The 17,269-nt window shown below is 42.0% G+C and overlaps 2 protein-coding genes across 4 annotated transcripts; both read left to right on the top strand.

Moving 5' to 3' along the window:
* Positions 1-1,222: 1,222 nt before the first annotated feature.
* ndufb8 (NADH:ubiquinone oxidoreductase subunit B8) lies at positions 1,223-4,639 on the top strand. Its single transcript, XM_061094891.1, has 5 exons — positions 1,223-1,328; positions 1,577-1,703; positions 1,859-1,958; positions 3,495-3,650; positions 4,476-4,639. Exons 1-5 carry the CDS (start codon positions 1,238-1,240, stop codon positions 4,566-4,568), a joined length of 567 nt encoding a protein of 188 aa, XP_060950874.1. The 5' UTR covers positions 1,223-1,237; the 3' UTR covers positions 4,569-4,639.
* A 184-nt stretch (positions 4,640-4,823) lies between these two features.
* On the top strand, positions 4,824-17,189 carry sec31b (SEC31 homolog B, COPII coat complex component). 3 transcript variants are annotated; one of them, XM_061094546.1, is made up of 26 exons: positions 4,824-4,928; positions 6,044-6,272; positions 6,431-6,626; positions 6,735-6,830; positions 6,924-7,064; positions 7,518-7,660; positions 7,741-7,840; positions 7,941-8,102; positions 8,326-8,478; positions 8,569-8,799; positions 8,889-8,963; positions 9,087-9,179; positions 9,273-9,387; positions 9,496-9,674; positions 9,798-9,924; positions 10,101-10,246; positions 10,568-10,741; positions 10,839-10,991; positions 11,118-11,307; positions 11,386-11,784; positions 11,942-11,980; positions 12,573-12,631; positions 13,392-13,517; positions 13,601-13,720; positions 13,850-13,921; positions 15,413-17,189. In XM_061094546.1, the coding sequence occupies exons 2-26, from the start codon at positions 6,070-6,072 to the stop codon at positions 15,590-15,592; spliced, it is 3,672 nt and encodes a 1,223-aa protein (XP_060950529.1). In that variant the 5' UTR covers positions 4,824-4,928; positions 6,044-6,069; the 3' UTR covers positions 15,593-17,189. The 3 variants fall into 3 exon arrangements, with proteins under 3 accessions (XP_060950529.1, XP_060950530.1, XP_060950531.1); XM_061094547.1 differs by having other exon boundaries at positions 6,024-6,272; XM_061094548.1 differs by lacking the exon at positions 11,942-11,980.
* The last annotated feature ends 80 nt before the right edge of the window (positions 17,190-17,269 follow it).

The following is a 17,269-nucleotide window of genomic DNA, read 5'->3' as shown; positions in this document are numbered from 1 at the left end:
ACGTTGCCCCCCGAGACCCCTGGAACGTGTTCACATTGACCGGTCTTCACAAAAATCGATATACAGGTGTATCATGACCAGACAAACAAAAAAGTCTTTGGGTGCAATTGGAAAAACACAATTTTGCATTTAGTGGCCATTTTGGCCATATTCCACATTTTTACTTTGATGTACTTGTACCAGGGCTTTCATCGAATCAAAGGTCAGGTGAGACCCTATTGAAATTGTAAGGATTATTAGGGCCCGAGCACAGACATCAAAGGTGTCTGGTGAGACCCTATTGAAATTGTAAGGATTATTATTCTTTCTTATTATTATTCAGGCAAATTAATTTGCTTTTTGAGGGCTTTAACATGCTCAACTTCTTACCAAAATTTGCAGAAAGTTAGAAAGTGGTGAAAATTTACGTATTCTGAAGGAATTTTCAATGGGCGTCGCAAAATGACTCAACGGTGCCTCCCGAGACAGCCCGAGACCCCCGGAAGGTGTTCCCATTGACCGATCTTCACAAAAATCAATACACAGGTGTATCATGACCAGACAAACAAAAAAGTCTTTGGATGCAAATAGAAAAACAAAACAGGAAGCCTGCTATTTTGTATTTAGTGGCCATTTTGGCCATATTCCACATTTTTTCTTTGATACACTTGTACCAGGGTTTTCATCAAATCAACTTCAAATTGAGATGAGTGTCATCACAACAAGATGGAGATAAAAACTGACTGACGGATTTTTTTTTAATCACACGGTGTGACCGTGGCGTAGCGTCAAAGTTTGATTACACGCCATTAAAACACGATGTTCCATGGACCATGAATCCTTTGATTTCAGTCTTCCTAGATCAAAGGAAACTTTATGTCTTGCACAACTATTTATTATCTTTTTTATCTTTTTTTTATCTTATTTATCTTTAAGGCAAAACGCATGCAACACTTCAAAATGCATGTGCTCGGGCCCGCCCAGTGCTGCTTTGCAGTCCTAAAAAAATTCTTACCAACATTTGCAGGAAGTTAGAAAGTGGTGAAAATGTATGTATTCTGAAGGAATTTTCATTATTAATATATTTTGTATTAAAATGCTATATGTAAATATTATAAATAACGTTTATGTACAATTCTTTATTTCGTTATTGTCTGCATTAAATAAGTTCGCGAATATTCCACATTGAATTGGTCCTTATGTCGACCTGTACTTCCAACCTTGCGCATGCGCCCTGCTCATTTGTCAGACCGTCAACATGGCTGCTGTTGGTTTCCGACGCTTGGCCCAGGCTCTCTGCAGAGGGAACCGGTCCGGCCTTCCGGCCCTGGTGTCGGGAAGCAGAGCGGGTGAGTCCTGTGTTGTCTTCTCGTCTTGCAGCTTGATGTACTTTTCTGTGGATACGTGAGTGGAAATGTGAAATTCAAGCCCCTGAATGGACGTAACCTTGACATGCTAACGTTAGCTCATGCTAGCTGAGCGGCTATCCTGAATGAGAGTGAAGTTGGTCAGATTAGCTTTGTCATTTCTTTGTTTTCATTCGCCTTCTTAGAGCTTTATAACTTGTATTGATCGTATATATTTGCTTGTGTTTCAGCCTCTGGGTTGACGAAGGATGGTCTGCCTGGTGCGTTCCCGCAGACCCCAGCGGAGAAAGCTGCTGCTGCAAAGAAGTACAACATGACGCTGGCGGAGTATGAACCGTATCCGGACAAGGGAGAGGGGTGAGCTTTATTTTGAAAATCTCTGCCTGATGGGAGTTCAACTGGGGGTGCTGAAGGAATGTGTGGAGCTCGTTATTTGTTTTGTTTACCAGGTACACCCACACTTCACAATGAAAAGTGACACGGATAATAATGCCATCGTTGTGTTTTTGTAGCTTCGGTGACTATCCAAAGCTACAAGATAGATCTCAGCATGAGAGGGACCCCTGGTACAAGTGGGACCATCCTGACCTGAGGAGGAACTGGGGAGAGCCGGTGAGATACTGGTTTTATTAACTGCTCCTGGAATGATTTGGTTCTGTTTATTACATTAGGTAAACTAATGAAAACCCACAACAAGCTCAGTGAAACATAAACATTTGAATTACACTACACCTTATTACTAAGTAAAAACATACAATCAGTACTGCTGAATCAATTCAATACAAACACTACTGTACCCCCCACCACATGCACACAGCTCATCCCTCTCCACCATCACCTTTGTTGTGTAGATACACAGAATCAATAGATAATATAACGCATTAATACTGAACCAATGAACATATCTTGGATCCAATAAAATAAGTTTACTCTTGAAATGTCATTAATAATGAATCACTAAAATGAATATTGGCTGATTAACATGTTTTAAATCATATATATCAGCCTCAAAAATCCAGTATTGCAAAGCTTACCATTTTTTAACCTTATGGCATTCAGATATCAATTGCACATTAATTGCAAGTAGGGTTGCAAAAATTCCGGAAATATTCAAAGTTGGAAACTTTCCATGGGAATTAACGGGAATAGACTGGAATTAACGAGAATAAACTGGAAATGTTCTGGGTAATTTATACTAACTGTATTTACCTTGTCATATACAGACATAAATATAAACATTTTGTTTTGTCATAGGCTTATTTGAGCTCTGAGGAAGCTTTGGGCACTTGACTATATGCTTCTGCATGTTGTGTCATTCTTAACATAGGTCTTTGCACAGTATTTGCAAATGTACACAGCCTTTCCTTCTACATTGGATGGGGTGAAATGCCTCCACACATGAGATAGTGCACGTGGCATTGTTCTGTAGAATAAGATGAGAAAAAAGTTTGTAAAAAAACACTAATGCAACAATTGGAATCGTCTGTAAACATATTTTACAATTGATGGATAAATTAATGGAAATAGGCTAGATGAACAGATGAACAATCCTCAATCAGCATGCTAATATATTCTCCCCAGTAATATCATCAAAACTTACCTGACTAGTCCTGCACACTACAGCAGGCCTCAATAGCCCTGCTGTAGTGTGCAGGATGCTGGGAGTTGTCTGTGCATGTGATGGAAGAATGAACAGTGGAGGGTTGAAATTCAACGTAGAGTTTTGAATGATGTTTTTATTGCTCAGCGTTTAATTTGCGCACTTGTTACTTTTTAAATTCCCAAAATTCCCCAGCTAAACTTCCCATGGAAAGTTTCCGGAAAGTTTCCGGTAAATTTCCGGAAACTTTCCGCCCCTTTGCAACCCTAATTGCAAGACAGATTGCAGTCTAATACTGTAGCGATGAAAAGCCAGAGTTCATACATCACAATGGATAATGTCTGAAGGTTGTTCATGTATTTTTGTGTCCTTACTGTATGGAAGCAATAAAAACAAGCATAAGTTCAAAGTGCATGTTATCAGTCCTCAGTAAAGTAATATACTTGGGCAGAAACTTTTCTTTCTTCACACAAGACAGCGCCACTGTGTATATTACAGTATCATTTTTTCCTCAATTATTTATGTGTCTGGTCTCTGTCTATTTGTAGATGCACTGGGATTTTGACCTGTACATCAGGAACCGTGTGGATACGTCTCCCAGCCCTGTGTCCTGGTCCACCATGTGCAAACAGCTGTTTGGGTTCATCGGGTTCATGCTGTTTATGTTCTACCTTGGGGAGAAATTCCCAGCGTACCAACCTGTTGTAAGTACAGATCAAAGCCTGGAATTATATGTCCACATCACAAGTTCATTTTCAAAGGATGGTCTTAATGACTGATGCAGAGAAGATAATAATTCTCAATATCTCCTATTATCTTTAAAAAAGGCTTTTCTTGCATCAAATTCACATTCGTGAGCGATGGTTTGATTTCATTCATTTTATGTGACACATCTTAGAATATAGGACAAGATTGTGAATATCCCTTGTACCGTTAAAGGTCTTGCACAATTCAAGTCACCAACTTCCAGAAGATGTAAGCAGGTGTTATAGGCCACCAGCAGATTTTAGTTACATAACTTCGGCTGTGCACCTTAGCGTCATCAAGTGTTTTGGCCTTGTAATCAATGATAGAGGCCAAAGTTGAGGATTCTCTGAGGCTAAAGTTAAATCTGACCGGCTACTGGCTTGTATGGCAGTACCATGAAAGCCATGTGGCCTTCTCAGTAGATCAGACGTCATTACCTCTATGCGTTTTTTAACCTAAACACTGTCCCATTTTAGAACATAGGCCAAGATGGAAAATATCCCTTGTATTTTCTAATGCACTAATTAACACAAAATATATTTAGAAAACAGCCACTTGTACAGTTTGTGATGATATCCGACTTTTAAGTATGATTTAGATACTCATGCTCATTGTATTTACTGTATTTCTTATATTTTCGGTAAATCTGTGTTGATAAGCAAATGAATTTCTCATGAATGTCAGCTGTTCTCAGGAAAGTTATGAGTATATACAAAGTAGTCATACGGAATATGCATCTGTTTGAGAGCTCATTTCCATAAAAGGGTTTGTCTGTGTTCCAGGCAGCGAAACAGTATCCCTACAACAACCTGCACCTGGAGAAAGGAGGAGATCCAGAAAAAACCCCGGAGGAAGTGAAAAACTACGAAATCTAAATGATTTAAAATCTTCTACTTGTGTATATATATATTTCTGTGAAGAATAAAAACGTATGATAAAAGTTAAATTGTGTCCGTGTCTTTTTCTTGTATGTGAGTAAATAATATAAACGTTTTCAGAATAAATCTCAGTTACTGAAAGATAAGATAACTCCAGGTTATGTTTTTATTGAGCGGAGACAGTGGGGTTAACCCAGGCCACTTCATATGAAACGTGATCCGCGTCGGCCACCGTAGCGCAGTGACAACACAGCTAAGCGCTTTGGTCGGACTTCGCCTGTAGCTAAGCTGTTAGCTCCGGACTAGCCTCTCAGTTAGTTGTGGATGTGGACTGTGCGGCTGTGCTAGACAGTTGACGTGAGTTACACTTAGACCTCTTTGTATTACTAAATGTCTTACAGGGTTTAAATAAGCCGGATACACAGCGTTTCTGTTGGAATGGGTGGTGGCCGGTGACTAGCTTGCTAGCTCGCAGCTAAGTCGGCTCCGTTTATACACTGGGATAAATGGACTGGGGAGGATGCTACACCGACCTGTTAGCCAGCTAGCTACATGATTACTGTTTAAATACAGTGGTACATTTGAGCTAATTAACATTAGACTCTATTAACATTATAGAGTTAGATAATGGCCGCAGTCATGTTGTGTTCAACGTTAAATGACGCTAACGATACGTGTGCTATGACGCTAACGATCTGGTTATACTTCCTTAAATTGTAAGAGTCTCGTCGACAATTGATTAAAGACAACATCAGCGGTAACGACAACCGTCAAATAAGATAAGATCGTGGTGTAAATAACAGCGGTTTTTTATGGTGGCTCGTGTTATTAGTTGCTTTGGCATAAAATAGCATTAGCCACAATTCCAGGAAATAGTCGGAGATAATCTGTCAGTAAGGGTGGAACCCTGCTGCAGTCAAGCCAGGTAAAGAGCAGGAACATGTGCCTCCAGGTTCTAAACTCATTCTCCAGATTGAGGAAACTCAGTGACAGTATTGATCGATCAAGTCTCTGTTCTTTTAAACCAATTTATCTGTGAACGTGGGTTAGATATTGTAGATCAGTCCAGTCAGCAAAAGATAAATGTTGTTTGAAACCCACTTTATGACGTTTTTTTCCCATCTAGACTAAATAAGACCAGGTCCAGATCAAAGCCATTACAGCTGGTAAAAAAGATTGTTTTAAACCAAGGTTATATTTATGAAATCTTTATTTGATGTGTGAAACCAATGCAAATGCCAGCACATAAAGATTCACCCAGTTTTCTGTTATTTGAATGGAGAAAATACACGAATCACCATTATTGTGCTTTCAAATGTTTTTCCCCTTTATTTAAGAATCAGACGCCAACTTTAGTTTCATATTTGTGTTTCTTAATTTGTCTCCTTTGATGTTAGTGTGAGGTCATAATAAATGTTAGGCAAACAAATGTTTTACCTTTTGATTTGTAAGGGGTCCAAACGTCTGTCCAGGACTTTGAACTTGTACTCGGAGGAAGATGAGGCTGAAGGAGATCCAGAGGACTGCCCACCTGGCATGGAGTCCTGCAGAGCACCATCCCATCCACCTGGCCTTAGGGACATCCGCCCAACAGCTGGATGCCTCTTTCAACACCACCGCTGCCCTGGAGATATTTGAGACAGACTTTTCTGACCCCTGTCTTGAGATGAAGCTGAAAGGGTCATTACCCACCGCAAACAGGTAATCAAACAGAGCAGGTACAATAATATGATACGTTTAGATGGCAAGATGTATGGAGGCAGAAATGCTGCAGAAAGTTTGAAGTACTTGGTGCACTTCAGGTTAAGTTATGAGTTTGTCATTTGCAAATATATCACTAGATATTTAATATTCCACAGGTTGCACAGCATTGTGTGGGTGGACTTTGGAATGGGAGCAGATGGTATTGGAGGAAGACTGGTTGCAGGCAGTGAAAATGGCGCGTTGACCATATATAATCCAGAGGAAATAATGAACTCCGGACCGGATACAGTTGTGGGTCAATCTGACAAACACACAGGACCCGTTCGAGCTCTTGATTTCAACCCTTTTCAGGTAAATGTCTGACTTCTGAATCTTCAGTATCCTGAAAGATGATTTATATTCTCTTTCCTGGTACTGTGTTGGATGTTATCAATCTTTCTCAATTGCTTCCCCACTCAGAGTAATCTGCTCGCATCAGGAGCGAACGATTCAGAGATATACATCTGGGATCTAAACAACTTAGGCAGTCCGATGACACCCGGAGCAAAGTCACAGGTGGGTGCATGACTGGGAGAGCACATGATGTGAATGGTTGTCTGAGAAAGCAGGTTGGTTTTTGACAGTAACGGCCTCCATCTCTTCTTTCAGCCTGCTGAAGACATCAGTGTAGTGTCCTGGAACAGGCAGGTTCAGCACATCCTGGCCTCTGCCAGCCCCAGTGGGAAAGCGGTGGTGTGGGACCTGAGAAAGAACGAGCCCATCATCAAGATCAGTGACCACAGCAACAGGGTTGGTGGCTTGAAAAACCTCATACAAGTCCAAAGTAAACCTTCTGCCAAATCATTGCAAGTTTGTTTGTCATGAATTGACCAGAAGGCTCATTGGCCACACTTCAACATTTAATTTTTGTTCTTACCCTCTGACCACTGTACTGTAATCGATGTATATTGTGACCACTGGGCTCTTAAATTATTCAACAACAGCTCTGTATAAAACAGGCTGTAAACACTTAAGTATATGTTGAGAAATAAAATCTTAGTGCACCCTGGAGTGTCTCTAACAGACGGTGATTTGATGATTGATTTTCAACACGGCAGCCTCTCAACAGATGATTCTTATCTACTTTTAAAGAGCAGGGTTCATATTGACAATCTTTTTAAGCCTTTAAGGTTTGACAGAAAGTTTAATTGTTTGTGTTGCGCCCTGTTGAAATCCCCCTTTATCTGTTTTGTGTACTTTCAGATGCACTGTTCAGGAATGCTCTGGCACCCGGATGTAGCCACTCAATTGGTGCTGGCCTCTGAGGATGACCGACTGCCAGTCATCCAGATGTGGGACCTCCGTTTTGCAACTTCACCCCTCAAAGTCTTTGAGAACCACACAAGGTGAAGCTTTAACACTTTGATGTCTGTTTTGTCTTTGACCATCTTGTTGTGTATCTAATATTGTTAGTATGTTCTTATAGGGGAATTCTATCCATATCCTGGAGCCAAGCCGACTCCGAGCTCCTGCTGAGTAGTGCTAAAGACAACCGGATCCTCTGCTGGAATCCAAACACTGGAGAGGTATAAGACATTAACTGTCACTCCACTAAATTGCCTCGTCCCTGTAGAGTGACTTGATGATGAGGCTAAAAGTTATCATGTGTCATTTTCCTCATTTTAGGTAATTTACGAGCTTCCAACGACAAACCAGTGGTGTTTCGATGTCCAGTGGTGCCCTAGAAACCCAGCCCTGCTTTCAACAGCATCATTTGATGGGAGAATCACCGTCTACTCAGTGATGGGCGGGAGTTTGAAGGCTCAGCAGCAAAGCACGGCTGATAAGGTGGGGGCTGTTCTGTCTTAATCTGGTGTGTTTCATTCCTAAATCCTGTGCTGTTCATAGCATTTTTTGTCCACAAGATGGAGCTGGTGTAAAACAGAATTCTTTTTGAATTTTCTCTTTAGTGATTACTAATATACTTGAGTTTTCTCTTGATTGACTAATTGTTTCATCTTATGTCTCCAGACTTATGCTTGTGTTTAACATTTAATATTTTATTCAACAGATATCCTCCTCATTTGATTCAATGGATCCCTTCGGTACAGGGCAGGTGCTGCCTCCCCTGCAAGTCCCTCAGCCTGCAGCGCAGGACACCATCGTTCCTCCTCTGAAGAAGCCCCCCAAGTGGGTGCGCAGGCCAGTGGGAGCGTCCTTTGCTGTAAGTGCAACAGTAAAATATTTTATAAGCATGTTTACCGAAAAGGCAAAATTCTTTACCTTTACAACCGATCCATTGTTTGCTTGGCAGTTCGGTGGAAAGCTGATAACCTTTGAGAATCCCAAGATGCCTCCAGTGCAGAGCCCCCAGCCTGTCCCCAGGCAAGTGTTTATGAGCCAGGTTACCACGGAGACGGAGTTCCTCCAACGCTCCAGGGAGCTGCAGGCAGCGCTGCAGGCGGGTTCGTTCAACAACTACTGCCAGGCCAAGATTCAGAACGCCAAGTCAGATGCTGAGCAGGACATATGGAAGTTCCTTCTGGTGGGACCTTACACACTGAAATATTATTTATTCTGTCAGTCGGTGTTATACGCTTGTATTTTAAAGTAATGACCTTTCTCTGGTTACAGGTTAATTTTGAAGAGGAAGCTCGTATTAAATTCCTCAGACTTTTGGGTTTCAACAAAGATGAATTGGACAGAAAGGTATTTCCCCTGTGATTACAACTGCAGCTATCTGCTAATACCTTTCACACATAAACAGTTGCCTATGAATCATCATCATCATCATCATCCTGTGTCATTGCTGTGAAAATGTTGTTCCTTTAGATTTCAAAATGCCTGGGGAAGAATTTTCAACCAAACGGTCATGGAGTCGATGCCAAAGATCTGGCAGAAAAGATGCAGCAGCTCTCCACCGAGGTCTGCACACAAAAGTATTCTTTTCATGTCTTTCTGATCATTTGTACATTTCAGCTCATGTTTACTGTGGAATGGTCTCTGTCGTGTTTCCAGAGAACTGATGAATTTGCAGGAGTTGATGCGAGAACATCCGGGTCTGTGTCACCAGCAGACTTTTTCACTCAGACCCCAAAGGAAACCTCCAACTTCCAGATCCCTGTATCATGTGGTAAATACTATTTATTACACATTAGCTCTGATATTATATCTTGCTCCTCGTATTTGTGTCCTTGTTACACTTGCATGATTGACGGCTAAGGACCCTGTTCTTTTGAAGACACCGATGGGTTGATAAGCCAGGCGCTGCTGGTCGGGAACTTTGAGGGAGCTGTGGATCTGTGCCTGAATGACGGTCGCTACGCTGAAGCCATCCTCCTCTCGATCAGCGGAGGAGAAGAACTGCTCAAGAAAACTCAGCAAAAATACCTAAGCAAGCAAAAGAACAGCATTTCAATGGTGAGAGAATCAGTGTCAAGCTGATATTGTCACATTTGATTCATCGATTGTACTTCAATTGAAAGAATCCCATGAAAAGAAACATCTAAACGGGAAGTTAATAAAGTGTATTCTCTTCTCTAGCTGATATCATCAGTAGTGACCCAGAACTGGAGAGACATAGTGCAGAGCTGTGAATTGGACAACTGGAAGGAGGCTCTGGCTGCTCTCCTGACCTATGCTCACCCTGAAGACTTTGCCCGTCTGTGCGGTAAGTCTCTCACACACTGAACGTGCTGCGACTTGCCCACATCTATGAGAACTGTACTGTTTCAGCGGTACTTGTTTCACTTGCTGAATAGCATTCCTGCCTGCGCTAATCCTCTGTGCTCTCATGTTAACCTTTGCTCTTTCTTTAACATTGTTTGATTGTCTACTTCCCGGTAGATACACTTGGAGGCCGGTTGGAGCATGAGGGGACGGAGAAGCGTTGCCTGCAGGCCTGTCTGTGTTACATCTGCTCTGGGAACGTGGAGAAGCTGGTGGAGTGCTGGGCCTTGCATCGAGACTGCTCCTCCCCTCTGGGTTTAGAGGTCGGGTCCTATAACAATGAAGCAAATTATGTTTTGAAACTATAGTCAAGCCTGCCAAAGAAGAAACTGGATGAAAATATATATTATTAGCTCATATAATTTAACTTTATCTTGACGAACATGTCAGAAGGATCCCATCCCCTATTTAACAAATTAAGCATGTTTCAATTTCCATTATAAAGAAACACTATGGCATGCAAAATGAAAAACACCCTGAAAGATCATTTTTACGGGCTGCATATGCAATTCCTTATTGTAGCCCCAAGGTGAGAGAGCTGAGGATTGCCCCACTCACAGTGTCATATGCTGTGTGTTTCGCAGGATCTGGTTGAGAAGGTCATGATGCTGCGGAAGTCAATCGAACGCCTCCGCAACAGCGAGGTGGAAGTCCAGAGCCCAATCCTGGCCGAGAAGCTGACCTGCTATGCCGGCATACTTGCTGCAGAGGGCAGTCTCTCCACGGCCATGACCTACCTGCCTGAGAACTCGGAGCAAGTGAGAGAGAACACAGCTGACCTCAGTTCAAAACCCCGTCTTTTGATTTGGATTGCAAAAAAACACCTTTTTGAATTTGTGCTCTTTGTCTCCCCAGTCTGGGATCATGATGCTGAGGGACAGGCTGTTCCATGCTCAGGAAGAAGCTGCCGTTAGACAGCAGCCTCCAAATACCTTCAACAGAGTCGATGTGTCGGCAGCCAAGCCGGCTCCTGCTGCTCAGGCTCCTGCACCCAAAGCACAAATTATGGTATTCATTTTACCAGCAAAACTTAAAATCATTTGTGTATTCGCAAGATTCTTTCCTATGTAATTATTAATGTTGGGGCTTTTCCTTAAAACAAATTGAGCATCCATTTTTTTTTTTTAATATTAGGGCCAGTACCAGCCCTCTGCTCCTTCCCAAGTGGCTCCACAGAATCCTATGGCATCGTTTTTTACCCCGATCGCTGCTCCAATCAGCACTGGCCCTGGTCTGCCGCCTTCCTCTCATGTACCGCCGCCCGGTGCAGCCCACCCTGCCAGGAGGCCATCCTACCCACATCCAGCTCCGGCTCCGGCTCCAGGTTTGACTTATTGTGAGGCCTATATTTCAAGCTGATTTTATTTGATGCTTAATGACAATTACTTGTGTCTTCTCCCAGGTTTCCTGCCTCACCAGCCATTCCAGCCTCAACCTATGTCCATGGGCGGACCCTCTTCTTTCCCTCCTCCAGGTCCTTCTATGCCAGCTGCTGGCTTATCTGGACCTCCACTACCGCCGTCGTCGTCGGCCCCGGGAGGCCTCCCCCCCATGCCCAGCCCTGGGGTGCCACCAACAGCCTTCATGCCGTCTACCTCTTTATCCTCAAACTTCATGCCAACCAGCTCCCAGCCCGGAGCCCCAGTTCCCATGTACCCAGGGGGCCCCCAAAACCAGGGGCCAGTATCCCCCATGACCTCCAGTCCCTACGCTCCTCTTGGATCAGGGTATCCACAGGGAGGCCCCGGAGCTCCTGCTGTAAAGCCGTACCCAGCCCCCAATGTTGCTCCTCCTCCTACAGGTACATGTCGATCACGTTATATATAGAGATCAATTATCTTTATTCCATTTTTTTTTTTTCACAGATGTTTATCCAAATATTTTTAGATAGTGATAAACCTACAAAGCAATACAGATAATTCTGTTACTCATGCTTTTACTCCTGATTTGACTTGCAGGACATTTTCCGTGGCTGTATTCCCAGTGTGACCTTGAAGGTGACAGTGTTAGGGCTGGATATGGAATAAGATGCATTGAAACATCTACTGAGTGACAATTATAACATTGTACACATGTACAATACAATATTGATACATTATGTTATATCTTTGTAATAGATTGCATTTAGTTTTTGCAATCTATTTGTTTAATTTCTGTGGTCACTCAGTGTGTGTTTGATGGTGTATGCTTTTCTTGCAATGTTTCAGGGAACTGCAATAATTAAGAAAACCCAATGTGATAAAGAAAACTACTTTCCAGGCTTGAATTACGATAACATACACATTTCCATATTTATTGTGCAACTCAAAAACATGTTACAATATTTGCATTCACTTTATATGTTGAATGCTCATGATTACTCAGCCTTTGGTACGTAAGGCATGTGAATGCTGCCTGAACATTTGCTGTTTTTGTTTTGCATACATAGCTCAAGTCTATGGACTAAAGTTGTGTTCCCACTGAAAGCGTTTTGCCATCTAAACTAAACCAAAGCTTGTCACGCAGACATTATTTGGCTGCTTGAGTGTGACCACATGAAGAAAAATCTTACTAGATTCTCTCTAATTCTCACTCTTCCACTATTCGTAGGATTTCATGAAGGCTGGAATGACCCGCCCGCTGTCCGAGGGGGACCCAGGAAGAAGAAGGTATCTCACATTTATCTCTATTAAAACCGTCTTTTTGGTTCTGAAAGTTTTGTCCCTGTAACAGTGAAATGTTAAATTCTAATAATATACTTCCTAATCAAATGTCATACGTTAAAGACATTTATCTCTTAATTTTACAGATCTTGTCACCTTCTCTGCTCCCCTTGCTGACTCGTTTTCTTGTTACTAGTTATTGTGAGAAAAATGAATATTCAAAAACTAAAAGGCAGGGCTACCACTTACACAGTCATGGCTGAATTGCTACACAATCCTTTCACTTACCCTCAGGTGAATGTAATATGCTCCGGATCAGAAGCACTTCTCTATAATTCATGGTCCACACAGTACAAGTCTGCTGTGTAGTAATACCGCAAAAAGGTAAATAATTGAACCCACCAAGAGCCCAGTTCAATAATTTAAGTTCATTGTTAAAGCTGCACTTCTAAATGTTTTATTACTAACAATGTATTTAATTACTACATTTCGTTTAAAACCAGATTGTGTAGTAAAGAACCCACAGAGATAGAAAAAACCCTGTTCTCATTAAGCTGATTTCCAGCAGCAGGATTCAGATGTTTAGAGCAAATAAGGTCTAATAAACCAACTGTGCACTACCTGCTCCGACACAAAGTAAGCAACTAAAAATCTATATTCAGTCAGCAAGGTGTGGAGTTCCTCTGCCCTCATCTGAACCTAAATAATATGTTGCATCATATCCTCCCCCCCACAGACTGGTTATGTTACTTTTTTCTGTTCACAGATCCCTGATAACTACACTCCACCAGCACCCATCACAGCCCCTGTGATGGGATACCCAGTGGAGGCCCCTCAGCCTCACGACCACGCCCAAGTCCCCCCCGGAGCCCCCCAGGAGCCCAGCGTGCAGGTACGTGTGTGACACCGGGCTGCTCTTTGAATTCTCAGCGGCAACACACATAGCAAACACCTCTAACACCTTGTCTTGCTCAGCTCCTCCAGCAGATGCCTGCGGAGAGGGTGGAGCAGAAAGAAATCCCCGCTGATCACATGGTCCTCAAATCCACCTTCGACAGCCTGGTGCATCGCTGCCAGCTCGCGGCAGGAGACCCTGTAAGTCCTGCTGCCTTGTCTGCTGCTGCTGCCTGTCATCCAGGTCTCAGCCAAGTGTTTGTGCTAAACCTTGTATTGATTTAAAAAGTTTGATGACATACTAAAAGAGGAAAACTATTTTCATTTCAGCAAACCAAAAGGAAACTTGATGACGCAGGCAAACGTTTGGGATTCCTCTATGACAAGCTAAGGGAGCAGTCGGTAAGGAATTTCTATATGTAGGCAAGGCTTTTGTTATGCTGCTAAAAAAATTATACATGGAACAACAAAGAAAAGAAAAAAGTTTTTCAGCCATGTTCTGAAAGTAAAACAGCCAGTGTCAGAAGAAATCATTATCTTTCAGAAAAAAGTAAAACCTCTTAAGCTTAAGGGATCATCAATCTTATGAGGAAGGGAACTGTTCGAATGAATGACAGTATATATATAAAGATGGACAATGCATCTCAGAGTCGGAGCAGGAACGAGCTCCCATCGATAAATGAGCTTGACCAATCACGAGTCAGCCTCAGCTGTCAATCAAGATGTTGCAGCCCTTTTTTTTAAAGCATCTTTTAACTAATTAATACCAATCTTACTGGATGAAACGAACACTTGAAAATACATAATTTTGATAATAAACCACCTTAAATGACAAACTCTTGACTTGCAGAAGGTGAGTTTATAACCTTTACTGCAGTTAGCCACCAGGGGGCAATTGAGACACTTTGGCTTTCTTTTTTGCAGAACTTGCTATATTCAGTCTAAACCATAACCCAGTAACTATATTAATGTCTGCTTGATTCAAACATTACTTTTCACTTTGCAGATAGAAATCGGAGAAGCGTCAAACAGATCAGCTCAGATCAGTCTCAGGCTGAGGTTTAATAATCATGACCTCAACTTGTCACAGCATGAATGTCATTAATCCCTCACCTTATATGGAAGACAGCCGTTATGTTTAATGTTATTAACCACGCCTCTGCTTCACCTGTTGGGACACGTCAAAATGTCTGACCTAGAAAAGGTCCCCTCAACGACTTACTACTTTCCCAAGAATATATGTCATTTAAAACTAAAATATAAAAGATAAAAAACACAGCAGTGGTGAGACGGCAACTTTAAAACCCAGTGCATAACTCTTCTGAACCACAGCAGGGTTTACTCACAAAATGTTCTTGGCTAAAAAACTATTTCAATCATTAATCTGTGCCTGTTCTAGACCTGGCGGCTATTTCCATTGTCCCTGTTCTGTGGTGGTGCTGGTTGCATGTTTTTCTATCTGAAAGTGTGAGAGCGACCTGCAGTGACTGAGCCACAGCAAGTAAAGACTGGCTGCAGGACTTAGTCTGTGACACGCCAGCTCGGCCTCACAAAGAGCTGCTCCCCACTCTTTATTCACAGTTCAGTGAAGTTCCACTGAGTACGCAGAATACCAAACTCATCAGTTGCCGTTGTCATGATCCCCCCCCACACCCACCCGCTGCTACTGCTGCAAAGCGCTGGTCGCCTGTTTATTCAAAGTATATTGATATCGAACGTGTCACCTGTCCAAATCACACAAAATTCAACTCTCTACCTCCTTCAGCCCTGACAACACACATCCCATGTTTCCAAGGTGTCCACTTACAGACATATTAAAGGAATCGTTAAAAGTAACAAAATGATGCATGGACTGTTTTCACATCTGATTTTGTTCCTCTGCCGATCTCTCAGCTCTCTCACAACATCCTGAACGGGCTTCACGAGATCAGCCGCTGCGTGGCGAGCCAGAACTACCAGCGCGGCCTGGAGGTCCACACCCAGGTGGTCAGCAGCAGCAACTTCAGCGAGATCTCGGGCTTCATGCCCATCCTCAAAGTGCTCATGACCATCGCCAACAAGCTGGGCGTCTAACCCTCCCCCGGGGGGGGATACTCCACCAACCAGACTTCAGTGTTATCATACTGTTATATATGTATTTATTTCTTTTTGACCTGATGACGTGCTTTGAAAACGAGAAATCGAGAGGGTATTGCAGATTTGTGATCTTTGTCACTCCATACGTGCTCCTTCGCGAAGGACTCGGCTGATTTTGGGCGGTGAGGAGGGTTCTTGTAGAGATGTGTCGATGTTGCTGTGGTAATTTTACGAAAAAAAGAAAGATGAATGTATTCTGACAGTTGTGTTTCTGTGTAAATTCAACAGTTGATGTAATATATGAAGCAAGTTTGAATCAAGGTGGTGTTTATACGAGTAGATGCATTTTCATAATCCACGTTTGCGACACACTGGTGCTTAATTCTCTTCTCATCACGTTTGTGAATGAAACAAAACGTCCGACACAAACAACCTCGACCTCCACTGTCGGGATGAGGGTTTAAAATACTGTTGACTTATTCAGAATAAGACATTATCTTCGATTATGGTATTTACCTTAGTTGCTAGTTAAATATTTCATTCATATTTTCGTTAACATGTTACAGAGCAGAGTCTGGTTATGAATCAAACAGTTAAACGGACAATGCTAATATATAGAGTTTTGTTTATTTTCTTTCTAGTTTTACAAAAGCTACAACTCCATTTTATTTTGCGTTAAGCAGTTGGCGAATACTTTAGGTTACACGTCGATGTCACAAAATGCAGTGAAAACTCCAATAGGATGCTATCATTTAATTAAGAAGTAGCCATGTCTTCATAATCTAAGGTCAGAATACTCCACACGTCTTGATTGCATATTCCTAGTATGCCGTCATTTGGGTTAAGTTGATCATAAAATGCTGTTTAGTCTTACTCAGATTATTTGCTTTATCGGGTTAGTATCGTACACTGATGTCCATGTAAACCGTCTGTGTGAGTGAGAAACCGCCTGATACTTAAGTTCTTTTTACAGAGGGGCGTGTCGTTGCACAACAAGCATCAGAAGCATTAAAAAAAAGAATAACATACCTACTGATTGTGCTCTTCACCTGCAGTAACCGATTGTGTCCAGTTCATTGTGCCATGAGAGGTTTTTTGGGCCGAAGCTCTGCAGAAGAATGTCACTGATCCCTGTTTCCTGATGTTTGTGTCAATGGCTGATTGTAAATGAGTTTCCTCCTTTCACCCTCACACCTGATACACTCCTCTGACTGCTGAGGTCACACGGCAGCTAGGGAACAAAACAAAAGATTACTCTGATTTATGTCTGAACTGAAAATGAATTGACATCCTTTTCTGTTAAAGTTAAAAAATGCTTTTCCTCCGGCCGCCTCTTATCCTGTGTAACTTTGATTTACTTATTTTTTTTAATTCATACCGGTCATATATCAGATCATAAAACATGAATAAACTGTTAAATGGAATAAAAAAACAACGCTCTTGAGGTTTGTAGCAGGACATTTAGGTGTATCATGGCAGCAGAAGGCAGTAAAGTGCCTCTGTGCTAATTTTGGTTGCACAGATATTTATACAATCCATGTTGCTTATTTTACTCATTTCGGTATCTTTTTCAAATAAAATCCCTCTTCCAAGAGTTTGAGCTTTGATTCGTTCCTTCCATGATGGTTTGCATCATTTATGAGCAAAACGTGAATATTCCCTCATTCATTCATC

The sequence above is a fragment of the Limanda limanda genome, chromosome 21 (assembly GCF_963576545.1).
Source record: "Limanda limanda chromosome 21, fLimLim1.1, whole genome shotgun sequence".
In the NCBI taxonomy this organism is placed as follows: domain Eukaryota; kingdom Metazoa; phylum Chordata; class Actinopteri; order Pleuronectiformes; family Pleuronectidae; genus Limanda; species Limanda limanda.
This window is presented reverse-complemented; position numbering and strand designations above follow the sequence as displayed.